Source organism: Myotis lucifugus, unplaced genomic scaffold (genome assembly GCF_000147115.1).
Source record: "Myotis lucifugus unplaced genomic scaffold, Myoluc2.0 scaffold_39, whole genome shotgun sequence".
NCBI classification, from domain to species: domain Eukaryota; kingdom Metazoa; phylum Chordata; class Mammalia; order Chiroptera; family Vespertilionidae; genus Myotis; species Myotis lucifugus.
In genome coordinates this window covers 5,192,802-5,212,265 of record NW_005871087.1, presented here as the reverse complement: position 1 = coordinate 5,212,265, position 19,464 = coordinate 5,192,802, and the positions used below count along the sequence as shown (strand labels likewise).

General features: G+C 32.7%; 1 protein-coding gene across 1 annotated transcript in view; it reads right to left on the bottom strand.

Annotated features, from left to right (window-relative positions):
* TOP2B (DNA topoisomerase II beta) overlaps nt 1-19,464 on the bottom strand; it is a 52,667-nt gene that overhangs the window by 5,165 nt on the left and 28,038 nt on the right. The window contains exons 19-34 of the mRNA XM_023752915.1: nt 17,846-17,967; nt 17,497-17,645; nt 16,721-16,952; nt 14,895-15,029; nt 13,819-14,019; nt 12,606-12,801; nt 12,370-12,461; nt 9,350-9,505; nt 9,113-9,196; nt 7,782-7,976; nt 5,323-5,467; nt 4,936-5,103; nt 3,165-3,366; nt 2,376-2,455; nt 1,048-1,158; nt 726-758 (exon numbers count right to left, since the gene is read on the bottom strand). Coding sequence (XP_023608683.1) covers nt 726-758; nt 1,048-1,158; nt 2,376-2,455; nt 3,165-3,366; nt 4,936-5,103; nt 5,323-5,467; nt 7,782-7,976; nt 9,113-9,196; nt 9,350-9,505; nt 12,370-12,461; nt 12,606-12,801; nt 13,819-14,019; nt 14,895-15,029; nt 16,721-16,952; nt 17,497-17,645; nt 17,846-17,967 — 2,301 coding nt within the window. The remainder of the gene's footprint in view (nt 1-725; nt 759-1,047; nt 1,159-2,375; nt 2,456-3,164; nt 3,367-4,935; nt 5,104-5,322; nt 5,468-7,781; nt 7,977-9,112; nt 9,197-9,349; nt 9,506-12,369; nt 12,462-12,605; nt 12,802-13,818; nt 14,020-14,894; nt 15,030-16,720; nt 16,953-17,496; nt 17,646-17,845; nt 17,968-19,464) is intronic.

The window sequence follows — 19,464 nt, the reverse complement described above, 5'->3', positions numbered from 1 at the left end:
AAAACTGAGAGGAAAATTATAGAGCCTGTCTGGATTTGAGTCCCTCAGAAGTAGACCCCACCTTATTATAAGACAAAGATTCAAGTATTTATTTGAGAAGTAAAGGAAAAAGAGTACAAAAATGAGACAATGAAGAGAGGGCAGCCAGTAATGGGTAAGTTAATTCAAGCCTGTCATCAATCTAGGAGCTTAATCCCAAGAAGAATCTCTTGACTCTCTGGGATATATAAAAAGACGTATCCCAGAGGGTCAAGAGCAGTAAGATACTTGCAGACCAGCTTTCCTCAATCACAGAGGTGGCTGCGTGGGGAAATGTTAATATTCCAGCATAGCAATAGAAAGTCCCGAGGCAAAGAAATATAGACATGCCTCATATGCACTGAAGTGGTAAGGGAATGGCACCTAATTGCTCACTAGTACATTCAGAATAAGTAGGGACTTTTGTTGTTGTTCTGTTACATCTAATACATGTGTTTCTATAATAGTGTTGTCTATTGTGCATTTTTAAGATCCTGAAGGGACAATCCATACTGTTTGTTTACTTACTTCCGCAATTATCTTTTAAACACAAAGCACTAATACCTTCTTAAAAAATACCAAGGTATGTACCTTAGTACTAGTAACAAATTCATGAATCAACTTAGTGTTTCATAGACAATCTTAAGGCTAAGGAAAAGAAAGACATTCTATGACTCAAAGAAAAAGAGGACCCCAACTAAACTTACCAATCATTCCACATAGAGGAGTTAAGACATGACCTGCATAGATAATACAGTCAGGCTACTAGCAAAATAAAATTTTAATCTACTTTACTATCTATACTATCTTTAGTATCAATGCATGGAATTATTTTATTATATCAGTCTTAAAATCATTGCTAATTACCTCACATGGTTAGAAAACAAGAGGGATTCTCCTTATACACATTTATACTTGACAACTAGCCTAGTGAAGTCCTAGTGCAACTAGTTTCAATTTATATTACATTTCCTTTGACATCAACTACATGGTTATGCAATGCTTACAAAAATCAAATATAGTACATACCCTTTTTAGCAGCTGCTGTTTTACTTGGAACTTTATCTATTTGTTTCAGACCAAATGTTGGTGAAAAAACAGAAGCAGAATCTTCTTCATTACTGTCAAATTTAGCTGAATCTAAAAATTACAAAGCTTTTTTTCAGTAAAGAGATTCTGTAAGGACCACTTAATAATTAAACTTTGATTCTTTTTATTGATGATTTCTTTTTAGCTAGGTAATTGATCTTACAAGTTTCTATTCTGTGATCTTATAATCCACAATATACAAACAGCTGAAAATAAAAAATATATTTCAAAAATGTTAACTGTTTTAAAACAGTAAAGAAATGCATAATGAATTTTTTAATAGTCCCAAAGGCTAAACATTTAAAAGTTAACTGACCAATTCAAAAATAAATACTGATTTATTTTAAAGTGAGATACGAAAAAACTCTCACTGTGATTATTTTAGTATCTACACATTTAATGCTATTAACCATTTCAAGAATTAAAGTAATAATGATCAAATGTAAGAGTAGTAAGTATATCTATCTAGCCCTGACTAATGTTGCTCAGTGATTGGAACGTTGGCCCGTGCGCCAAAGGACTGCGGGTTCGATTTGGGTCAAGGGCATGTTCCTGGATTGCAGGTTCAATCCCAGGCCTGGACATGTTTGGGAGGCCACCAATTGATGCATGTCTCTCTCCTCTCTACTCTCTCTAAAAATCAATGCAAAAATATATCCTCTGGTGAGGATTAACAACAACAAAAAAGTGCAAATCTATCTACACGTACAGAGCATGTACAAGATCTATGTGTGTTAAAAAATTCAAGACAGTCAGTTCAGTCTAACCAGATTGTTTTGATCTTAAAAATTCCACACACAAAAATACGGGTCATAAAAAATATACACCCTGATTAAATTTGCTTCGGTTTAGTAAAACAAATCTGTACATTGCTACCCTTGTAACTTTTTAAAAAAACTATCATGTATACATTCATGTTGCCATGAAAATAAGATTTCAATCTTTAAAATTTTCTTTCTACATTTTTTCTCTCATTAAAACACCCCCTCTACACCCATACTCCCTACACTCACACTGGTTAGCATCTGCCTATCTACCTAAGTGCTTCCATAATGCCCACTTTGACCAAAGAGTTGGGAATAACCTCAGGAAAAGTAAATAAACCTTATTACATTGAGGAAAATGTAAAAATGTTAAAAAGAAAACAAGATATCTAGTCATAAAAACATCCTGAAATTAAATCATGACATAATGAGTTATCTGTTTCTTTTTCTTCCCCACTAAATCACAGCAATAATATAACCAGTGAAAAGACAAAATGAACATACCATCTTCTGACTTTTGAGAGTATGAAGGAAAAGAGAAGAGATTCCCAAAATCCTGAGGTTTTTTGTCATGTGAAGATTTTCTGTTAGAAAGAAAAATTAAACACCACAACATAATTTAAATATCTGGTTTCAACCTTGACAAATTATATATAGTATATACTGCAAGATTATAATCATAGAACAAAAGATTGTTCTCTCATTTGTTTCTAATATGCACAAGAGTAGGCAATAATCCTATTTTTTATCTTAGACTGCATGTGGTAAAATACTTCCTTAAAAAATCTTAAATAGCTCATACACTTCAATCCTACATGTTAGTCATGTTAGTGTTCAGACTCATCAGAAGCAAGAAAAATCAAGGCCAAAATTAGGAAAGAAAACTAAACTTCCCATCTCTAAAGATTTATTAACTACTATGTCCCACAGGCCTGCTGCCAATTTTTGTAAATAAAGTTTTACTGGAAACCGCACACTTGTTCTTTTACATATTGTTTATAGCTGTTTTCTTCCTACAACAGCAAGACTGAATAGTAGTGACAGAGATTATATGGTCTGCAAAGCCTACAATATTTATTATTGAGCCCTTAATGGAACAAATTTTGCCAACCTATGTTCTAAAACTATAGCAACAGTTATGTCAACAGCTGCAATATTAACCAAATTTACTGCTTCATGAAGCGGACCTTACCTAGAATAACAATTTCTTATCCAAAGTTTACAGTAAGGTCTTTGATGGATGCCTAATCAAACTGTACCATACAACTGAGTAGCAGTTGCTTCATTACTTACTCTGGGGTAGCTTTTGATTTGGCTGGTGAAAATGTATATTCATCTTTATCTAGGCCATCTGAAGGAACAAATTCATCTTCCTCATCATTTGTTATGGGAGATGCTTTAACTTTTAATTCCTCTAAGTCATTATTGTCATCATCATCATCAGCATCATCATCCTCTTCTTCTGAGAAATCAAATGTGTACTTAGGCCTCTCAGCTAGGAGAAAAGTGAAAGTTAATGTTATAATCAAATCCAGCTTTATCCACATAAAATATGATGAGTAATGCATTTGAAAAATATTCCAATTATTTCTAAAAAATACTCGAGAAAAAAAGAGATAAGCATTTAGAGAATAAACGCCAATAATTTTGCCTCAGTTTTGATAGTGTTAACATCTATCTATCTTGTAATTCTCAGGAGGCTATGGGGTAATAATAATGCTGCATATATTAGGAGAGCATAAACTGATGAGATTAATTTTTAGAATAATACTTAAATATTACTTAAAAACAGGAAAGTAGTTATTATGGCCTATGTAAAAGTGACTATGAATATAAGATTTCCCATTTCTGCAATTACAAAGTTTACAGGTCTTTAAAAAGTGCAAATCTTTCTCTTAACCTTTTCCACAAAACTCCTATCTTCTATTCATGGTAGTTTTACTACAAAATAACAGAGATTGTAATTTTTCAGATGAATAAGAAAAAGAGGTAAGATCTCAATATGCAAGATAATAATATAATGTATTTAAAAAGGTATCTGCTATTGGAAAAGGCACATTGGTATACTACAAATAAGTTTTATTATAATTTCTAGCATATGCTATGAAATAAAATTTAAAAATCATTTGGATACCGTAGAAGTTTTTACTTCATTCCAGATATATGGAAAACACATAATCTGAATAAACTAATTTTCACATAACTTAAGTTGCACATTGTAAAATCCACATATATTGCACTACTTATACACATTAGGAAAAGAAATTCAATCACTTTGTGATTAGAGAACCAAAAATTTAAGGCCTGAGATATAATTTAAAAAGTATCTCCCAAAGGTAAAACAACCATAATGCTCTATTATTTATTTTACATAAATTAGGTAGGACTTAAATTTTGAGAAGAATCTATAAAATAGGACATGTATCAGTTTTAAATTATTTGAAAACTTCAAGTTAATGAATATTCAGACATGATCAAATCACATGCTTAACGGCAATATATATAATAAAAAAATGGAAATTTGCAGGCTATGACTGCAATTATCTAAATTATGCCAAGTGACTGGAATCAGACTCCCTTACAGATACAAGGGATAGACAACTAAACAAAAACAAAACTATGAAGTACTACTATTGACCCACCACTCTTGGGATACTACCAAAATACTTTTTTTCTTTTAACCAAATCTTCAAACTATTGATAATAAACATCAGTATTAATTTGACTTTGGGTGGTGGACACACAATGCAATATACAGATCATGTATCATAGAAATGTATACTTGAAACCTATAATCTTATTAACCAATGTCACCCCAATAAATTTAATAGAAACAATAAAAGAAAACATGATTCATTTTAGGGAAATTTGTTTTATGTCCAACTTTGCTAGAAAAAAATCATTTGGTAAGGAAATTTCTGTCTTCTTGAACTATAACTTCTGAAACACTAATGGTTTAGCCCTTTAGTTATATTGTTAATACTAACAATACCAACTTATATGAGTAACACTAACTTGGTCGAACTACAACATACAGTAAAATGAATATAAAATGTATCAATACCAGCTGCTCTCCTAAGCAAAGAATCTCTTGGAATAACCACAGGTTCTGTTTCTTCCAAGTCACTTTCTGACTTGGATTCATCATCTGACCAAGGATTCCGTTTCTTCACTTTCTTTGCACTAGGTTTGCCAGATGATGTAGATGCTTTTCTTTTTCTCACCCTGGTACCTAAAACCAAAAGAACAACAATGATACATGGATCAACACTTATACAAATGCTGTTAGCAAAAATAAAACTTATAATGAAAAGTTTATTATAAAATAACAAATGTTAATGAACATTGGAGATATTAAACTATTAGGAAAAAAAGCACAATCAAAAGAATCTGGTAATACTCTATATATACAGATTTTTTTCACACAAAATAATACTTTAAAAATCCTCACCAGGCTCTTTTTTCTCCCTTTTGGGTTTGGGACCTTTATTTATAGGCACTGCCTGTATCAGTGCTTCTTCTCCTGTGCCTTCTACTGGTGTTCCACTGAATTCTTCATCACATTCCACTTTTACTGCTGTGGTATCAAGATCACCCTACACATTAAAAAAAAATCAAACCATGAATAAAATGAAAGTTAAATTAATAATATGTACTTTAGAGATACATTTCCAGCCAATATATTGCTTCTTCATATTAGGTGAGTAAAAAAATAAATAAAATGTAATTCTATTGAGGTCTTAACAGATAACTTTGATCAGACCATATTTTACTTTATCGTATTGCTTACCACTCTAATCTTCTGGTACGCACCATGAGATGACAGCTACTTAAAAGCAACCATAAAAAAAAATAAGGCCGCTTTTGATTATCAATGGGGCATTAAGACCAATAGCTAAGTACACCAAAAGTTACCTACAAAATAAGTTGCTATAGTTCTGGTCTCTATATACTAGAAAAAAATCTTCAGATTGAAGGAAAATAAGAAACACAAGTCATGCACTGCTAGGCATTATAAGACAAAGTCCTCTGACTCTAAGATTATTGAGAGAGAGGATACAAGTCATTACAATACAAATAAATATAACAGTGACCCATAGGGAGGAGTGAGCAACTCTGCCTAGGGCAAGGTCAGGGAAGACTCCATGAGGGGCCTTTCTGATGGGTTTTGAAGTAATCATGTTTGCCAGGTAAGAAGGAAGGAAGGAAGAGCATCCTGGCAAAAGACACAGAGGCATGAATCACCACATTGTTTAGAGAACTACAAATAGTCTGCTAGGATTCAAGACAAGGTGAGAGGAAAGATTAGTCATACAGAAACACAGGGAGGCATGCAGGGGCTAAATCACTGTGTACAGGAGTCTGTGTGTATTCAGTGGGGAGTCACTGAAAACTCTTAAGCATTTGTATAATAATCAGACTTAGTTTTTGGAAGTATCACTCTAGTAGTAAGAGATTAGAAAATCCTCCTGCCATAGGAACAAAGTGGAAAAAGGTAGAAGTCCTGATTAGATGACTACAGATAGGAAGACTAGTGAAGAGGACAACTTTAAATTATCTCAGAGAAAACATCAAATCCTAAGATAGTGTTAATGGGAACCGAGATAAGGAGGTAGATTTCAGAATTGCTTCACAAGAAGTCAGTATAATTTAGTTACTGATTATATGGGAAAATTCCCAAGTTTTTGGTTTATGTTAGTGATGGCTGATGTTGCTAGTAACTGAGATAAAGTACAGAGGTAGAAAAAGTGGTTTTGAAATTAGGATAAGTCCAGTTTCAAAAATGCTGAGTTTGAAAGGCTTTGAACATTTAAATAGCTATAGTAGCTTGGCACTCCTGAGAAGCTTAGGGACATAGATTTAAGAGTCACTGTGTGAGTGGGAAAAGCTCTGGGCATAGATTATGTTACTCAAGAGAACTATGTAAGGTGAAGAGAACAGTGCTGAGAACTAAACCTGACACACACCAACTAAAGAGGAGAGGAGGCATTTCCCTAAGGAGAAAGCAAGTGCATGTTTACATTAACCTGTGTGTGGTGGGGAGCCAGGTAAGAGGGAAGCAGTAGAGACCTCAGTTTATTAGAACAGTAGCAGAGAGTGATCTCTCTGATATCACAGTGCTTCTATACTTCAAATCTTAGCTCTGTACAGAGAACACACCAATCTCTCACTCCAGCTCTTAGGCTCATTTTCCAAGCTCTAATTACATTGTTGGGCACATCTATCTATCTATCTATCTATCTATCTACCTACCTACCTACCTATCTATCGCCTGAGTTCTAAAATCAATATGGGCATAAAAATTAGCCTCTCTCTTTCAGAACATCATGCCCTCCTGTTTCCTCTGCTCTGAACAATATTCTCAATGTTTCCTTCTTCTAGCTAACTCTTGCCCATGTGCTGGAGGGTGTAAGTCTCATACTTTTAAATCCTAAATAGTACCAATCAATGCCAATGACATAAGATGTACTTGATGATTTTTTTAACTAATAGTAAAAACAAATAAATAGTAAAACATGATAGCTTATTTTAATAGCCAAACAAATCCTTTTCCACTGTAAAACTTTCTTAGTTGGTCATGATATAGTAATAAAGTTTATATTTTAAATTTAATATATATATTTTTTGTTGTTCCATGATTTTCATTTAGAATGCTGCTGAGTAGAGTATTTCTCTCTCTCACTTTAAAAAATGAAATCAAGTAGGTAACTCTTTACATATGTGGTTCCTTGACTAATGTTTTCCTCCTTTGGGTCAACTGCTCTCATAGAACAAATGATTTCCCATCACAAGTGAATATATTAGAAACAAGAAAAGCATTATTTAAGCAAATAGTGAAATTAAAATACATATATACATCATTATGGAGGTGGAGTCTACCAACAAGCTAAAACAAGAGATATGTAATACCTTTTTCTTCTTCAGCAACTTTTTGCTAGCATCTGCCTTCATAGCAGTGATTTCGGGAACTATCCTCCTGCCATAAGGTGAGGGCATTGTCTCTTCCAGTTGAAGTTTCTTCACCTTAGGTTTCCCAACTTTACCTTTTACTGCTTTTCCGGCCATTCCAGCCATTAAATCTTCTCGTTCTTGCGCTTCCACTTTCTGAAATATAATTATAAAGGAGGCGGAGTGAGAACAGGTGCATACATAACATTAGAAAAGACAATACCTATTGCATAAAAATTAAAACTAATTTTATTCACTCAGTAGGGATAAAGCTTTCCTTTCAAGTGATCTAAGATAAAGTAATGGGAAAAATAATAATTCTACATAGAAGACCTGGGTTGTAGTCCCAAGTCTGTCTAGCTTCTCATTTGTAGTACAAGAGGGTAGTAAATAAATGACCTACATGGTCTCCTCCAATTCTAGGACCCTATGTTGTATTATGAAATCAAGACTTCTGATGTGGTATCATCAGAATTCTAGCAAATCATACAAAAAGGCAGTTAAGTACGAAGTTATTCTTTACTATTGCTTTAGCCATAACAGAAAAAAAAAACCTGTTCTTAAAGTCAAAAAGTATGAAAATTAAAAGGGCCATCTTAATCTTTTGAAGAGTTAAGAAATCCTTGTAACATGATAGCTTAACAGAAATAACATAAGCTTTGAAATCAGACAGATCTCGATTTCAATCTTAGCTCTTCCACTTATTAGCTATAAATCCTTGGTAAATACAGTTGTAACTCATAAAGCACCTACTATGTGCTAGACTTTAAAAATCATGTGACCCCCACTTTATGGATAAGGAAACTGGGACACTGAGAGGATAAATAATTGCTCTTAACCATAATGATATAATTCCTCTCTAAGCCAGTTACTTAACCTCTCTAAGCTTCAGGATCTTCATCTATATAATAGGTTAATAATAAATAACCTCTCTCATTTGTTTTGGTGGTGGGAGTCATTCTGAGGATTACAGTGCCAACATACAATAGAGATTCAATTAGTTTTATCATTTGATCTTAAATGACACTGATCAACATAAAAATTAAGTCTAAATACTTTCAATGTAACAAAACCGTATCCAGAATAAATTCATTGTGTGGATCTACTTTGCTAACTATCAAATAATAAAATAAAGTGACAGATTAAAAGTGAAAGCCCCCTGCTCGCAGCGCCGCAGCCCCCACCCGCTGCGGCTCCCCCCCCCCCCCCCCAAGGAAGGATGTCTGGAAGGATGTCTGGTCTAATTAGCATATTACGCTGTTATTATTATAGATACTAGGGATTTAACCTACATCCAGTTCTTCAACAAATGCTGCTAAATCTTCTTTCCAAAGATCTGAAGGAGATTTTCTTTTAAGATCATTGACCTCTCGCCCCTATGATAAAAAAAGTAGTATGATTTTAAACATCCGATAATAGAAAAAAATGTATAAACGGTAAATCAAAATACTTCTTTTTGAAAAAAGAAAAACAAAGCTATGGATAGCACTGAAATAGTTTCAAATTATTTAACCCACAAAAGTTCATACTTTTGAATCTCTCTGTTTAATCAGTTCTTCAACTTTTTCTTTAGTAAGAGACCACAGAGACATATTTAAAATATAATTAAAATCAGGGCCTGAAGGAGTTCCTGAATCAGAGGAACTATCATCATGCTGGTTTTGTGTTTCTTCCTCTTCTGTTGCCTGTAAAAAATAATAAACTTTGTATTAAAGTCCTGTATAGCATCAAATCATTGTTGAATTTTATTGAATAAGGATTTTAAAATTCCATTAATGCTATATTCTTAGTGCTGTATCTTCAGTTAGTGGAGTTATTTTAGATTATCTGCAAAATTACCTAAAAATATATTTCCTATAAAAAGCTTAAATGTTCTAAAAATGTATAATAAAGTCTTCAAAAGGAGTGGTATATTCAGTCCCTATTCATCCAGGAATGTGATAAAAAATTAACTGTATTGCCCAGGCACTATAATTCACAAAATGAGAAGACACAAAATTAATAGAGTGGAACTAAAGTTTTATCACTGCATCTTGTCAAATTTTTATATCAGTGAGTGAATGAACAATTTGAAACCCAAAATAAATGTCACTTGTGAAAAATGTTTTACAGTTATACTAAATATGCTAAAGTACAGTCAACTCTCTAAGGATGAATTCTTTATAAAAATTCTCTAAGAAAGACTAATCATGTAAGGACTAAGAAAATTCACTTAAGAATTTAAGAGCTGTTGAGTAAGAGTCTGAATTATGAGGGCTATTCTAAAGTTTGACTCATAAGGCCTTTTTCACAAGAAAGGATTGCAATAAAAAATCCTCATGCTAATACCAAATTTCAAAATGCAATGAATTTAATAGAAATTGTAGGTGACATTACCTTTAAATCTTTTAAAATAATAACAGCCATTACATAAAACTGCATCTAAATTGTTTAAGGCACTCAGATAATTAAAAATGACTGAGTTAACCATGACACTCCATTAAACAAAAAAGTTCACTTTTGGTAACCAAAAGAGAAAAAAAAGTTTTACAATTTAATTTAAAATGTTCAGTAAAATAATACATATAAACGAAGTCAAGTTTAAGTAAGTATACTTTAGAAACAAAAGGATAAAAGTAAAAAATTGCAAAGCAAGAGGCCGCATTACATAAACAAACTGTAAAATTATGCAACAGCAGCCAAATAAGGAATACTGTTGTTCGGCTGACAGATCATTAATAGATACCTAGATAACTTGTGATAAGTTTTTTAAAAGTTCATCATGAAACAGTGTGCTGCTATGGAATATTTAGGTTGTTACACTACTAAAAAATACTATTAGAGTGTCATAAAATCCTGCTTAGACCCACACTTTACAAGTATATTTGCTCTAGGTTTTTTTTATGACACTGGAGTATTATTTATTAGTGAGCACTCTAAAATATGTTTATCTATCATTGTTAACATGAAGGTGACTAAGGATACTTTCAGAAATAAAAATATAAATAAACTTTTCAAGGTTCAATGACCAAATTCTACTATGATTTTGAAGAAAAAAAAAACAAAATACTATAATCTTCTAATTATCTGTTTTATAATTCTTCTCCAAATTCTACACAATAGGACAGGCTTTTAAGGGTGCTTCTTTTGTTACTTGAACCCACAAATGGAACCCACAAAATGAACCCATGATCAAGATGCTGAGCAAATTCTGATGGTGGCAATGAATTATTAAAACCAAGTACTAGGTTTTATCTATGAAGTCTATTTCCAACAGAAGGGCATTCTCAAACTCTAAACACATATCTTTTAAAACTAAGCATTAAATTCATTAGCTCACTAGTTGATTTTTTTACGACAAAAATTAAACTAACAGTGATACAGAAGGGCAAATTAGTATATAAACTATAATTTGGGGGTTACGAATGCAATAAAACACATTGAAAGGAAAGCAAATGCTTGTTAGGTTATCTTAATTCTGAATGCTCCCCATCTTATCCTACCCCTTTTTCCTCAAATGATGAATAAGCCTATTATCTTACTATGATTTGCAAAATATATAATTTATTCAAATTTTTCTCATTCTAATATATAGCATTCTATTAACTTTGAAAAAAGCTATAACAGTGTAAATGAAAGCAGCATTTCAATACAGATTGATGAAAAATCTGAAAAACATTATGGTTGAGAACTCATAAGTATAGGGAAGTTTAAAGTTTCAGTTCAAGTTATGTCACATAATCATAACTATATTTTAAAGATGCTAACACAGTATCATATGTACACAATAGTCTAATTAAGTATCAAAAATTAATCATTTCCAATTTTCTTCCTTTTGTACATTTGTGTTCTCAATCACAATGTTGTATTGCCTTTCTAAAATTTTCCTTTAATTATGCACGACAGCAAGAAACTAATTCTTGAGAGGAATCTCAAAGTTCAATATTCCATTCACTGAACTAATGTTAGTACTTTATGATCTAAAATGGACAATTTAATTAAAACATCAGACTTTTAATCTCAAGTTCCAGGGTTTAAATCTCCAGCCAAAGATCTAAGCACAGGACAGAATACAGATGGTGCTCGATTAATACTATAAGATCGAACATTTTGTCTCTACTCTTCCCAGAAAAAATTGAAACCAGATCAAGTGAATGGTGACTGGATTACGATGCTGTGACCAGAGAATGACCAATGTAAACTTATTTATGTACTACCAGTATAGCTCCCAGATAATATGCATGCAGCTCACAAAAACCACCACCATAACTGACACCCTTTAATGGCAGGCTCAGAAAAAAGGCCAAGGAGACTGAGCTACCTTCTCACACCTGGAGTCATTTCTCCAGGCCCTGGTTGAGTCACACTGGCCAAGTGCTTTGTGGTGGGTGTGCACTGCAAATTCCTGTACTGTATCTGTTCTGTGGATAAACAGAAGACTTCAGTCTCCAAACAGACAACTTAACACCTTAAGCAGTACTAAATTTAAATTTTAAGGGTTGGGTTTTTTGTTTGTTTTGGAAGTTGCTTTTAAAAGCTTCTCTGAATGTCTTGTTCTGCAAATGATTACCTTTTCTTGTGCTTCTTTCCAGGCTTTCACTGGGTCAGATTCATAACCTCTCTGGACTAACATTTGAATCAAATCTTTCTTTGACCTATTCTCTATGTGAGGGAAAAATAAAGTTAGGATCAAGAAAAGAGATTCAATTTGTATTTGTTTATATTCTACTGATAAAAATGTCTTCTATTTAATAAAGATTTTTTCCATTTTAACTAATGTTTAAATTTTTAAAAGTTGTGTCTTACCTATAGTAATTTTCCCTTGTATCTTCTCTAAAATGAAACGAGCTTGATTGTTAAGCTTTGTAGATTCTGCTCCCAACATCCCTACAAGCCACTCCTTACGTAAACCATAATAACTTAATCGTAAATCAAAGAATTCTTTCAAAATGTCTTGCACAGTTTCATATTTCTTCAGACATCCCATATGATCAAAGAGTACCTAATAAGCAAAACACAAAATTTTTGAAGATTACATAAATCTGTACTGGTATTTTTAACTTATGTGACATCTACAGTATTTAAAATAATAATACACTTATTAAAACACACACTACCCCTAAAAGCCAAAACTACTAAGTACATTTCTATAAATATTCCTTTAGTGACTCTAAGAAACTGATGAACTCAATTCTCAAAACTGGGAAAATATTTTAAATAAAAATAATTTTGAAAGATAAATATAGGTTCTTTAAAAAGGTTCTAACTTAATGTGGCTATAAAACCACCTAAGAAAAAAATGTTTCCAACTAAAAATAAACATATTCTATCTCTAACTTTAAAATTTTTAAATCTACAAATTCTCTCTCCCTATATACTCAATGCATGTGCATTTGCCTCTTTGTTTTTATAATTGTGCTATAATTCACCCAAACTTCAATTTTTTTTTGAAATTTTATTTCTTCTCTATCCTTTTACTTCTTTTTTCCGTCAGCTTTTCTTGACATTTTTTATGGTACTCTTTCTCAGACACTGTACAATTGCTGTATTTTTCTTTTACTCTTCTTTAAATCTAAAAGCTAATGGGAATGGATGGGGATGGAACAAGGGTAATCATACATATTAACTTCCTATCTTCCTCTACAACTATATATAAACAGAAATACACAAGTTTAATAGGGCAGATTGGAGTTATGAGGAGATAAGAACTTCATAATTAAAATGCTAATGGGACAGGCATAAGGCAGATGAAAAGCGTGCAACAATCACTCTCATAACTAACTTTTAGTCAGTATGTGCATCCTGAATGTTCAAGCACAGATGCACAAATGCACAGTTGGGATTAAGAGTAGTAGATAACAGTAGAGGAAAATAAATAAATGTACAAAAAATGTATGGGGGGAGAAGAGGGAACTGTATTCAGAGTTAACTATAGCCACTCCCATCATGAAACCAATTACAAAAATCCAACATATGGCATGCGAGAAAAGTTAAATTAATAGCAAATCTTAATAATTACCATGGAATTACAAGTAAGAGTAGTTTGAAGTTTAAAAACTTTGTGCAATCCAGCAGCTTCTGCTTGTGCTAGTTTCTCTTCAGTCATTTTCACCACAAATTTCACAGTTGTATCAGTATGATATTCTTTATAATCAGAAATTAATGCTGGTGTTTTATCTGTTCCATTTAGCATAGGTTCTAAAACCTGTTCTTTGTATACCTATAAAAAATTTAACAATAAGTAATGCTTTTCATGACACACTCATGTTCTTATACCACAAGACATGCAATTTTTAAACAATTATCAGTTCCTGTGGGGGGTCGGGGGGAGGCAAACCTCCATCACTGTCATCTCATGCCCAGTCACTATAGGAGACAGTATATGGTCATCTCAATAGTGAAAGAAGATATGCAAGATAATGGTTCTGATCTGCTAATACTCCACAGGGCAAGGGAAAGGCTGAGGGTATAAAGACAATGAGGGAACTGTATTCAGAGTTAACTATATCAACTAGAACTGACAAGAGATGACATGCATACCTTTAGATTTATAACAGTTGAGTCTGACATGAATATTGGCCATATTTATAAGGGTTCAAAACTATTTCTTACATACTCTTCTAGTCATTTCAAGATAGACAAATAGTCTCTTTAAAGGGTAGCTTAAGCCTAGCTTTCCTAGTGGTTGAGCTTGGACCTATGAACCTGGAGGTCGCGGTTCGATTCCCGGTCAGGGCATATGCCTGGGTTGCAGGCTTGATCCCCATTGTAGGGCATGCGGGAGGCAGCCAATCAATGACTCTCTCTCCTCATTGATGTTTCTAGCTCTCTGTCCCTCTCCCTTCCTCTCTGAAATCAATAAAAATATTTTTTAAAAATCTAAATGTTGAATAACTTAAGCTAAGTTAAAAAACTTTAAAATTACATTTAAATATTCAAAGCACAAATTCAATAGAATGGTTCAGAAATGTATACAGGAATTTTAAAACACTATACAAACTTAGAGCAAACAAAGATGGAATCATGCATATTCTTACCAGAAAGAACTACTTAATGCAATCCCGCTTTACAGACAGTTCACATACTTATACTAACCTGTGTCCAAGTCCTAACTGGAAGCTCTGTAATCTCTACTGTGTTTCTATCCACCACAAAAATTTCACCACTGACTGCATATTGGTTCTGACCAAGTTCTTGGATGGTTCCTTTAAAGTTTTTGTAGTTTGGAAGCTGGAGAAAAATAAAAATAACTTAAAGCTTTGACTTCTGTCCTATGTGCCAATACTACATTTGAATGCTTCTAAGTCTGTGGTCTACTGCTACTGACAGATAAACATGACTGAAACTCAATTCCTCATCCTCCATAGTCCCTCTCCAAATTTAAAAAAAAAAAAAAATCACTCAGTCTTGAATTCACAGCTTCTGTTAAAATAATCTATTCCCCAATTGCAAAACCTTAGAATCATCTTTCTTAGTCTTCCTAGAATAGTACTTTTTATCCCCTAGCTTATTGTCTCCACAACTCCTTTCCCCCTAGATTAATAACCCTTTCATTTCCAACTGCTTGGACATTATTTTAAAAGCCTTCCAGTCTTTATCCAATCTAACACTCTACCATTCCTCCAGTGATTTGCCTTCCAGAGTACTACTCTTCTTCCACATTTTGATTGAATATTTTGAATATTCTTACTTTCACTCACTCTATCCAGCAGCCCTAACACATATTAAGCTCCACACACCCCATTCATTTATATAAATGTTACTCATCTTTCTCAATTACAAGTGCTCTCTCTCCCTCTTTTAAAATTCATATTTGTTATATCACTAAGAAGTTGGGCATGTGGCACAGGACATTTCTTCTGGCACAATGAGCAACTATCTTTTGTCCCTGCAAACTTCATGGCCCAAAGTCTTGTGTTGACAACAGATTATCTTTTTGAAGACAGAGACCACAATTTTTTCTCTCACCACTTAGCATATTATCTCAAAGACCGATAAATTGGTGGATAGATAGAAACAGATCGGTAAATAAATAGATATATTAGGTACACAAGAAGCACTGGTCAAATACATGGACTAAAATAACCTAAAATGTATCTAAAAGGATGAAAATAAACGCTATAATCAAAGTAGTTTGATGGCTTCTGTTATAAAATATTTTTGGTAATATAAAGTATTTAAGGGGGAAAACATTTTGGGTAAACCTGAGTAATCATACACATAATCTAATTTTTGTTTTCTTTTAAAATACAAAAATGAAATAAAACTTGGAGGGAAATACATTAAAATATTAAGTTTGTTTCTACATGGTGGGTTTATTAAGTACATTTCCCTCTTTGCTTATTTATATTTTCTACAATAAGCACCACCATTTTGTAAGAAAAATACAAAATAACCTTTACTTAAGTATCATGAGAAAAAGAAAATTTCCAGATGATTTTAAATCATGTGGAATAGTGATAGACACTTTCTTGAGAGGTTTCTCTTGAGTGGCGTTTTGGGGAAGAACTAAACACAGTGAATGGTATAAGGGCAAAATTAAAAAATATCAGGGGTACATTAAAATATATACAATGTGTTGTTAAGCATGGGTCAGTAGTTTGGAAATATATGCTAAAGTTACATAACTTTGTCATAAAAACATTATTCTCTATATACTTTAGATATGAAAGCCTGAAATACTGAGTATTTGTATATTTCAATAGTGTTTCCCCATAAGCCTTATCTCTAGGTCCAGGCTTTTTCCAGCTTGTATCTTTTACAATAAGCACATATCAAATTGTATACTAATAAAGTAGTTATTGTCTATAATATGTTCTAAAATAAAAATGGTTCCATTACTTTTTTAAAATGACTGGACTTTGTAGTTTACACGTTGTTTTTTAAATAAACAATATAAGCAACAAATTCTAAATAATTACCATGGGATGAGGATCCAAGCCATCTAGCATTCTTCTGACATTGTTTACAATTTCTCTAGCATCGTAGTTGGGTAGTTTACAAGCCCATCCAGTACCAATGCCCTCAGCACCATTTATTAAAACCATAGGAATTATGGGAATATACCACTCAGGCTCTACCCGTTGATTGTCATCATAAAGGAACTTAAGCAGGTTGTCATCTACAATAGGAAAAAGCCGTCTTGCTAAAGAGCTAATAAAAGAGAAAAAAATATATGGAAAAAATGTCATGGTTTTTGGAAATAAAATTGTATACATAATTAAAAACTACATTTCAAAAAAAATTTTTAAAGAGTGCATTTTTAAAATTTTGATTACATGTGCTTCACAGTAAAACTGACCTAGCCTTATTACCAAATATATTTCTCTGAGGCATAAAGCTAGAATAAGATAACCCAATTTTACTTCCATACTTACCTACCTAAATTCTTAGTATTGATAAATAACTTTTTAAGAATTTCCTCTTACTCTGTCTAAATCACAAAACCCATCTTCAGCCTAAAAAGTGAAGTTTTGGATCAAAAAAATCCTTACATTCATTAAGACTGGTTTCACCAATAATTCATAAAAATTTATATCAACAAACTTCCTTCTATTTACTATCAAATAATTTAAAATATTTAACCTCAACAGAATCCCCATTGATACTTCTCCATAGTTACAATTCTATTAACCATTTAGTTAGTTCCAATAAACTTCAAATAGAACTTGATACCATTATATCAGCAAACTGTTACCTTAACATTGTGAAAATGTAACGAGGGCTTGCAGCATCTTTGCCACCATGTAGCCGAGTTCCAAACTGACCAATAGGCTGAAGCAAGTTAATGTTGTTACTTCCCACAAAGTTCTGAGCCAAATTCACAATAGTCATCATCAATGCTTGCTACAGAATAGAAACAGAACATAACATTAATATTCTAAACTTTAATTCGCTGTAGGTATTCCCTAATTTCTTTAAAATCCAAACTCAATTCTTTTACATTTTCAAAGACCTTCTGAAAGAAAAAATACTTCATTATGCTTCATTGTCATTCTTCATGTCTGTAAGCATAGTTCTCAATTGATTCCAAATTTAATTCTTACTTCTCCATGATGATAAGCAGACATCTCAGCAACAGATCCAGCCAACTGGGCAACTTTTACTTCACGTTTGTCATTCCTTTTGAAACAGGTAAATAAAACTTTTCGTTGGCCTGGTTTAAAGCCTATTTAAAAAAAAAATAATCCTCTTTTAAAAATATTACCGAAAATATAGTTGTAATGTTTCTTTTAGTGACAAAAATGTCCTGTATATTCAAGAAAGAAAAGATATAGTTTGTTTTTGAAAAATTACTGACTAAAAATAATTGAGATTCTATAACAAAGTGGAGTATAAACTAACATGTTTTGATATCATTTCAATCTATTCCAAAAATGAAGTACCAATTGAAAGACCACCTTTTGGTCTTAAACTGCTCAGTAGCACTAAGCTTCTTTCATAGGAAATGCCAAACACCCACATATCCAAAATGGCAGTTGTAATTAAAGGAGCAGCAAACCATCAATAAGTCTGAAACTATTATTTGAGTATCCCAAATCAGGATAGCCCTTACAAATGAGAGGTGTATGTGGTAGTTAAGAATGCAGGGTTTAGAATCTTACTAATCTGAATACTCTTCTTAACTAGGCCATTTATCATGTGCCTTTGCACAAATTACTAAACCAGTAAGCTCAGTGTCCTCATCAGTGTAATAGAAATAATTACCTTCCTAATAGGGTGATCATAAGGATTACATTGAGATAATGCAAGCAAAGCACTCTGCTTCCTTATCATTCTTCTTGTTCTAGACCAATGAGCACAGTAACAAATTTTCAGTATATGCTAGCTATCGTCATCATCATCGTGGGCCCAAAGCATTGTAGAAACAAGAGGATGATAAACATGGTCCCTTTCCTTCAAATTTTATAATCTAATTGAGAAGGCAAAATTAACACAAATAAAATAATAGGCACAAAATTACTGACACAGTTTAGGCATCTGAGACCAGTTTAGACTAAAATTGTTAGGGAAGACGTCATAGAAGGGATATAACTTAAAGCTAGAACTAGATGGACAGGTACAATCATCTGCTATTAGTTGAAAAACCAAGGAACACGAAGTTCAACTAACTTGCTAGAAGTTATAAAATGAAAATTAAAAAGTGCTAGATAGAAGACCAAAATGTGCCGAAACCGGTTTGGCTCAGTGGATGGAGCATCGGCCTGCGGACTGAAGGGTCCCAGGTTCGATTCCGGTCAAGGGCATGTACCTGGGTTGCGGGCACATCCCCAGTGGGAGATGTGCAGGAGGCAGCTGATCGATGTTTCTCTCTCATCAATGTTTCTAACTCTCTATCTCTCTCCCTTCCTCTCTGTAAAAAATCAATAAAATATATATTTTTTAAAAAAAAGAAGACCAAAATATGCTCTAATCACAAGGTAGTTTATAAACTTTTATTTTGTTAAGTAAAATAAGTTAAAGTATTGAACTCTAAAGGTGTTTTTAAAATTTAGTCTCTGATAAATATTTTAGAACTTATCAAAATCCCATTTTACTATTTATTTTAGGAAGTCTGCAATCAATTTGGGTCAAGGGCTTTTAAAATTTGACATAAGTTAATTCTCCTAAAAAAATTCAAAAAGGGTTTTAAAAGATTCAAATTAAGAAATATAAAATATTTCAG